Source organism: Colobus angolensis, unplaced genomic scaffold, assembly GCF_000951035.1.
Source record: "Colobus angolensis palliatus isolate OR3802 unplaced genomic scaffold, Cang.pa_1.0 Scaffold385, whole genome shotgun sequence".
In the NCBI taxonomy this organism is placed as follows: domain Eukaryota; kingdom Metazoa; phylum Chordata; class Mammalia; order Primates; family Cercopithecidae; genus Colobus; species Colobus angolensis.
This window is the reverse complement of record NW_012117210.1, coordinates 848461-856661: the sequence shown is the minus strand read 5'-3', so window position 1 is coordinate 856661 and position 8201 is coordinate 848461. Positions and strand designations below refer to the sequence as shown.

At 42.2% G+C, this 8201-nt stretch overlaps 1 protein-coding gene across 3 annotated transcripts in view; it reads right to left on the bottom strand.

Moving 5' to 3' along the window:
- The window catches only part of BTK (Bruton agammaglobulinemia tyrosine kinase), a 38465-nt gene that overhangs the window by 23301 nt on the left and 6963 nt on the right, over window positions 1-8201 (bottom strand). Inside the window, exons 2-4 of one of the 3 annotated variants that reach the window (XM_011954545.1) lie at window positions 5949-6113; window positions 3207-3377; window positions 2581-2679 (exon numbers count right to left, since the gene is read on the bottom strand). In XM_011954545.1, coding sequence (XP_011809935.1) covers window positions 2581-2679; window positions 3207-3347 — 240 coding nt within the window. In that variant the 5' untranslated portion in view covers window positions 3348-3377; window positions 5949-6113. Of the gene's footprint in view, window positions 1-2580; window positions 2680-3206; window positions 3378-3652; window positions 3828-5948; window positions 6114-8201 lie in introns of all 3 variants that reach the window. The other 2 variants (XM_011954544.1, XM_011954543.1) reach the window with 2 other exon arrangements.

Genomic DNA, 8201 nt, shown 5'->3' with positions numbered 1-8201 from the left:
GCTTGCAGTGAGCTGAGATCCGGCCACTGCACCCCAGCCTAGGCGACAAAGCGAGACTCCGTCTCAAAAAAAAAAAAAAAAAAAGAAAAGGACCAAAAATTAATGGGCAATTCACAAATAAAATATAAACGAGCAGTAGACCAACTTTATGAATAAAAGAAATTGCAAAATAAGTTAGCAATAAAATGCTATATATATATTTTTGAGATGGAGTCTTGCTCTGTCCCCCAGCCTGGAGTGCAGTGGTGCGATCTAGGCTCACTGCAACCTCCACCTCCCGGGTTCGAGGAATTCTCCTGCCTCAGCTTCCCGAGTAGCTGGGATTACAGGCTCACGCCACCATGTCCAGCTAATTTTTGTATTTTTAGTAGAGACGGAGTTTCACCATGTTGGTCAGGCTGGTCTCAAATTCCTGCTCATGATCCACTTGCCTTGGCCTCCCAAAGTGCTGGGATTACAGGCGTGAACCACCGTGCCCCGCCTGAAATGCTATTTTTCTTGGCTGTCAAATTAACTAGTATTTAAAATATCTAGTGTTGAGCCGGGCACAGTGGCTCACGCTTGTAATCCCAGCACTTTGGGAAGCCGAGGTGGGAGGATCACTTGAGGTCAGGAGTTCGAGATCAGCCTGGCCAACCTGGTGAAACCCCATCTCTACTAAAAATACAAAAATTAGCCGGGTGTGGTGGTGGGTACCTGTAGTCCCAGCTACTCAGGAGGCTGGGAAAAGAGAATCAATTGAACTGGAGGTGGAAGTTGCAGTGAGCAGAGATCGCACCACTACCCTCCAGCCTGGGTGACAGACGAGAATCCGTCTCAAATAATAATAATAATAATAATAACAACAACATAAAATATCAAGTGTTGGAAAAAATGTACAGAAACAGGCACTGTCATACATAGCTTGTAGGTGTGTATGAAATTCAATTCCACTTCTAGAAAATGAAATAAAAAGATAAAAATAACCAAAGTGCACAGATTTTCTTAAAGAGAAGAACAAAATTTTACTTCTAAGAAATTATCATTAAGGAAAAGAATAAAAAAAGTACAGAAAGATGTATGCAAGATTGTTCCTCTCAACATGGTTTATACTATCAAGCACTTGTAGACAAACTGAATGTGTAATAATGGGAGATTAGTTAAACAAATTACAATACATCCATAATAGGGAATACCATGCAGTCATTAAAAACATGTTATTAGAGAATATCTATTGCCATGAGGAAAAGTTTCCCACGTATCGTTACATTGAAAAAGTAGGTTACAAAGCAAGATGTGTACTATGAGTCTATGTTTTAAATGTATAACATATATATAAGTGTATGTGTATGTGTTCTTAGTGAAGAAAAACATCTGTAAGTCTAGGTACACCAATATGTTAATAGTTGTTTTAACTGGGTAACAGGATTATGCATCATTTTAATCTTTTTGTGTTTTTTATATATTCCAGAGTTTCTATAATAAATATGCAATTCTCTTGCAATCAAGAAAATACCGAAAATGGTCAGATACAGTGGGTGGCTCACTCCTGTAATCTCCGCACTTTGGGAGGCTGAGGCAGGCGGATCACTTGAAGCCAGGAGTTTGAGACCAGTCTGGCCAACATGGTGAAACTCTGTCTCTACTAAAAAAAATGAAAAATTAGCCAGGCATGGTGTTGCACACCTGTACTCCCAGCTACTTGGGAGGCTGAGGCATGAGAATTGCTTGAACCCAGGAGATGAAGGTTGCAGTGAGCCAAGATGGCACCAATGCACTCCAGCCTGGGTAACAGAGCGAGATTCTGTTTAAAAAAAGAAAAAGAGGCCGGGCGCGGTGGCTCAAGCCTGTAATCCCAGCACTTTGGGAGGCCGAGACGGGCGGATCACGAGGTCAGGAGATCGAGACCATCCTGGCTAACACGGTGAAACCCCGTCTCTACTAAAAAATACAAAAAACTAGCCGGGCGAGGTGGCGGGCGCCTGTAGTCCCAGCTACTTGGGAGGCTGAGGCAGGAGAATGGCGTAAACCCGGGAGGCGGAGCTTGCAGTGAGCTGAGATCCGGCCACTGCACTCCAGCCCGGGCGACAGAGCGAGACTCCGTCTCAAAAAAAAAAAAAAAAAGAAAAAGAAAGAAAGAAATACTGAAATTGATATATATTTTTTAAAAGTGAACTCAAAAGTCAGTAAGTTTTATGCCTCTTGCTCTGGAAAGTGAGAGGAGAATGAATAGTAAGGTATTAAAGAATATCATGTGACTCAGAGCCCTAGGATTCTGGCATTCAGACTTACTCAAGCCTCTAAATCTGATCCTGGTAACTGAGGGAATAAAACCAATGATCTCTGATTAGTTTGAAAACTTGATATAGCATCATTTAAAAGTTTGTGTTAACAAATTTTCCAGGTTTAGTGAGATGTTCTGAATCTGAAGGAAAGAAGCTAAGATTCTTTATAACCAATGTGGTAGAGTGAAGATTTTTTAAAGGAAACTTGACTGTGTTCCACATTGCACAGCATCACCAGTCTATTTACAGAGAATTTAAAAGTTGCAAATTTCTTCACATCTGCTGTTCCCCGTCTCAGACATTGGTCTCTTCTTACCGGAATCTGTCTTTCAGGAGGAGGATTTTTTTCAGGAACCACTGTTTCAACGCAAGTGATCTTCTCAACGTCTATTGAACCCTTCTTACTGCCTCTTCTCTGAGAAATAGAATGAGGAAGAAAACGGAGAAAGATTAAGAGGAATTAAGCAACCAGATGATTAGATTTTGTTATCTAATCATTCAACATAGTGAGGTGGCACCCACAGGCTACATCAGGACCTGTCATGTGGGGGAAGAAAAAAAAATCCTTCCAGATCTATGAATCTAATCTTTGACTACCAAATGGAGGGCAAATACCATGGAAGAGTGAATGACTGTATGTGCCTTCCTCATAGGAAGTAAGGAAGCAATTTCCAACTCTTCAATTTCATTCTCAATAATCATTTCATGAGTGCTCATCAATTCCAAGATTCCACGGTAATATTTTCCTTGTGGCTTCTTAGGACCTTTGACTTGCCGGCTTTAGCTAGTTATAGGCTAGGAAATACTTTGCTGAATTTGAAGGGACTTAGGTCCATTCTACCCCCCTCTTCCTACCAATGAAAATTTACCTCTTCCCCAAGAAAGATCTAAGGCCAAGTCCTTGACATCTTGAAACTCAGGTTTCATAGTCGAGAAACTTACCCCACGTTCAAAGTCATACTCATAGTAGGAGAGTTTGTGCACGGTCAAGAGAAACAGGCGCTTCTTGAAGTTTAGAGGTGATGTTTTCTTTTTCTGTTGGGATCGCTTCAGAAAGATGCTCTCCAGAATCACTGCGGCCATAGCTTCTTCTTTCTGGAGCTCACCTGTGTGCTGTTGATAATGAAAGTTCCTGAGGACCCAGGACATTAATCCTCATCCCTCTTGGTTCCCCCTCAGCCTAGCTACCTAGTTTCAAATGGAACAAAAATGTGTACAGCTCACAAAATAATTTCTTCCTACCACCCTCCTCCCACAGCCCCCAGCTCTGTCAGGTTTCAGGTATGGATGCACACTGAATTAGGGGGATTGGTTCGATGTTGTGAGCTCATATAAACTGGGTTCTTGTATAAGGCAATGGAATGCTCTAGATGTTAAATGGCACACACCTGTGTGCTTAGTAAGGTGTAGAGGTAGCTTTACACTATTCACCTTTATATGATATGTGTAGAATCTGTGAAAAGCAAGTATCTGTGCAGCTGTTGATCTTGATATACCCAGAAGGGATAATGCAGGTGCCAGAACTCCACTGAGGCAAATATTGGACTTTCAGTTCCCAATTTCCTAGACAGTGAATGTAATTTTTCAAACATTGTCCCACTGGGGTCTGTAACCAAGGGAACTAATAAGGATATGGAGGCTGCACCTGCAGTTATGGACACACATTAACTGCTGCCCAACTGATTTTGCCCATACCCACTGACAGAGCTACAAAAGATAGAAGCTTTGTTCTAAAGTTGAAAACATATTTTTTGTTGTTGTTGTTGGTGTGTGTGTGTGTTGGGGGGGGTAGTTGTTGTTTTCTGACCTTTTCCCCATTTAGCTTAAATTAGTTCTTTTAGACAGCATCAGGCAAAATTGATGCAACTAACTGTCTTACTGATATAAATGCCACCTCTGTTCATTTATGAAACGCAACTTATTTAGCCTCCCCAAACCTACAATACTCCAGAAGGATTCCATTTAGGTAACTGAAACACAGAAAGACAAATAAAATCCCCAAAGTCACCATTGGCTTTTTTATTCACACCAAGCAACACTTCATATCAGTTATTCACTTACAGTTTATGCACAATGTTATATTATTACTAATTCCAAACTTTCATTGGAAAGATAAAGTGAAAACAAATGCTGTCATAAAAATAGAACACTAGGCTGGGCTTGGTGGCTCACATCTTTAATCCCAGCACTTTGGGAGGCCGAGGCTGGCGGATCACCTGTGAGGTCAGCAGTTCCAGACCAGTCTGGCCAACGTGGCAAAACCCCATCTCTACTAAAAATACAAAAATTAGCCGGGCGTAGTGGCGGGTGCCTGTAATCCTAGCTACTTGGGAGGCTGAGGCAGGAGAATTGCTTGAACCCGGGAGGTGGAGGTTGCAGTGAGCCGAGATTGTGCCATTATGCTCCAGTCTGGGCAAGAAGAGCATAACTCCGTCTCAAAAAACAAAACCAAAAACAATAACAACAAAAACACTAAGTAAGTAATGAAAAAACCACCAGCCCTCCACTCAAGTTTTATTAGAGGTAGGGATTTTTCCTATGGCGGGGTGGGGGGGGGGAATTTTTTTTTTTTTTTTTTCAGTAACTCCTTATGCTTTTGGTGGCACCGTGGAAGAAGAATGAATAAAGTCAGCAGTTTTTTTGTTTTTTTTTTTTCTACTTTTTAAGCAGATTATTGCTCACACTAGGAAAGCAAGGGAGTGAATTTTATCAAAGCCTGGGGGCTATCCACACTGTTATTTTGCTCTTTCCTGTGGTGTAGGAGGTTCTATTCTCATGCTAGGGAGACGAAAATAGGTCAAAGGAACACCAGGGGTGTTCTGGACGATCGCTTTGCCACTTATCTACCATGTGTATGCCACCATCTTCTGGAGGTGGATTAATTCAATATTCTGTAAATTAGATTTTAAGAAAAATTGGGCAAGAGTGCAAACCTTTCCCTCCACCCTGCCACACACCCTGACTGCCTAGTTTAAATGATCTCTCACTGGAGTGACAAATTGATGAGTTTACAATCAGCCCTTTCCAACACTCAGTTTTAGCTCTAACCTCAAAGAGGTTCATTTTAACATTACAATTATGCATTTACTCAGGAGTAGTGGTAACCAAATAATACTACTCTATTCTCAGGAACTACCAACTCATTGAGATCCCTGTAATCATACCACAATCGTTCTTGTGGCAAATTATAATTAAGTACCTCTTCACAATCAAAGACTCTAATTACAGGATAAAAAATAAAACCCTAAACAAATTGAGTACCATGACCAGTAAATGGGGGTCAGAAGCATCCCAGCAAACCACGTCTGGTGTACTTCTCTTAGTTGAATAGATCGCAGGCAGCATTTTACCTTTAGTTTTGTTGTAGGCTCTTAGTGGATACATTCCCTGCTTAGACCCACCATCTGTTTCACTCTTGGCCCCTGCTCTTACTTCCTATAAGACAGGTCCTTCTGGAAGCTGCCTCTACTCTTTTTCTGTTTTAGAACAAATCCAGTTTGTACAAGAGGAAGTCTTCCTCTCTCTCAAGTATCTGTATTGGGGCAGGGTTTGGTGCTGGTTTGACTATGAGGAAGTAAGCAAGTCTCTCACTAGCCATCGCCCCTCTGAGCAAAAGGTGAAATGGCCTCCACCTCTACATCATCGAGCTAGAGGTCTACCAGAATTGCCATGATTTGGTATCACCTTCTTTGACTGCTTTTCTCCTATTTCTTGTGATCCAGTCCAGACTCACACAGCCTGAAAATGTGGTAGCTCTTCCTTAGGCGCCACTGGTCCATCACTCAATAATGTGAAAGGAAACGGATTCATCTTTGAGTCCTCCAGAAGGTTGGTGTGTAACACACAGCTCTGAGTTAAGAAGTAGTTAGAGGGTAAAGTTTCTGTGGGTACTTATTGTTAAAGGCCTCATTTTTTTTTTTTTTTTTTTTTTTTGAGACGGAGTATTGCTTTGTTGCCCAGTCTGGAGCACAGTGGCACAATCTTGGCTCACTGCAACCTCCACCTCCTGGGTTCAAGCAATTCTCCTGCCTCGGCCTCCCAAGTAGCTGGGATTACAGGCACATGCCACCATGCCTGACTAATTTTTGTATTTTTAGTAGAGGTAGGGTTTCCCCATGTTGGCCAGGCTGGTCTTGAACTCCTGACCTCAGGTGACCTGCCCACCTTGGCCTCCCAAAGTGCTGGAATTACAGGTATGAGCCACCGTGCCTGGCCAGTAAAGGCCCCATTTAAAAAAAAAAAAACAATTTCAGTAGCCTACAGAGTCAGTTTGACCACAAAATATGCGGACCCTGAGCTCCACTCGGGGTGAAGGGTGGAAATGGAAGTGACATGAGTGTCTCAAACACACACACACACACACACGCCACTGTTGTTCATAGAAAGAAAGAAATGGGGGAGGAGAAATAATAGACACACAGCTCTTCATTTAAAATATAAAGTTCCAGTGTTATAATGTTCTCTTTATTAAACTATAAATGCAAAGATTTTTACATGGCCACCTTTTGCAGCCTCCTAGCTCCCTATGGAGCAGCAGAATTCAGAAAGACGAAGCTTATTAACAAGAGTTCAGCCATCATACAAACTGCACTGTGCCAAAGAATTAATAGAAATAGCACTTGCAGAATCAGTAAACTAAACCATCTTGGGCTCTTATCTTTGCTCATAAGATAAAATACTATTAAGAATAATAAGGCCAGGTGTGGTGGCTCATGCCCGTAATCCCAGCACTTTGGGAGGCCAAGGCTGGCGGATCACTTGAGGTCAGGAGTTAGAGACCAGCCTGGCCAACATTGTGAAATCCCGTCTCTACTAAAAATACAAAAAATTAGCTGGGCATGGTGACAGGCACCTGTAATCCCAGCAACTTGGGAGGCTGAGGCAGGAGAATCGCTTGAACCCAGGAGGCGGAGGTTGCAGTGAGCCAAGATCGTGACACTGCACTCCAGCCTGGAGGAAGAAGAAGAAAGAAGAAGAAGAAGAAGAAGAAGAAGAGAAGGAGAAGGAGAAGGAGAAGGAGAAGGAGAAGGAGAAGGAGAAGGAGAAGAAGAAGACCACCAGAGCAAAGTTCAGAAAACTACACAGCCAGCCTATGATTGGGAAGAGTCTATGAGATATGACTTAAAATAACCAGTCAACTGTACTTCAAATAACTACTTAGCCAAAATATCCAAGAAGTAGTGTTTTCTCTTGATCTCTCCTTGAAACTACTACTCATTTGGTTAGGAAGATTCTGGCCATTCCCTGTCTTTCCTTAGGGGGATGGAATGGAACTTCTGTTCCTTTTGGTGACTTCTACCTGTCAGGCATTTTACAGATATTATTTCATTTATTCCTCACAACAAACAAATGAGGAAACTGACACTCACAGAGGTTATGTGACTTGTCCAACCTCATCCATCTATAGCTCTTGGTATATCATCTATAGCCCTTGCTCTTTTTGTGGTGTTTCATTGCCTACTGGAGGGATTTTTGTTTGTTTATTTGTTTTTTGGTCTTTGATGAGGTTGATGCTATCTGCCTTGGGGCTATCATCAAAGAGCAGTTGGGACAAACTCCTTTTCATTTTCAAGGACTGTTCAGCAAGAGAGGAAATGGTGGTAAATACAGGAGATAAGAGAGTATTTAACATCTTAAGCTCTTTCCTCTGCAGTATTCCTCCAGGCTGGTAAGGATGATCTGTCCCTGTTAACTGTCAATTATATTTTTTTCCACATGAGAACTCTTCTTAGTCTTTCCAGGTTTTCTTACATTTTCTCTCTTTAAATCATGCCCGCCGGGCACGGTGGCTCAAGCCTGTAATCCCAGCACTTTGGGAGGCCGAGATGGGCAGATCACGAGGTCAGGAGATGGAGACCATCCTGGCGAACACGGCGAAACCCCGTCTCTACTAAAAAATACAAAAAAACTAGCCGGGCGAGGTGGCGGGCGCCTGTA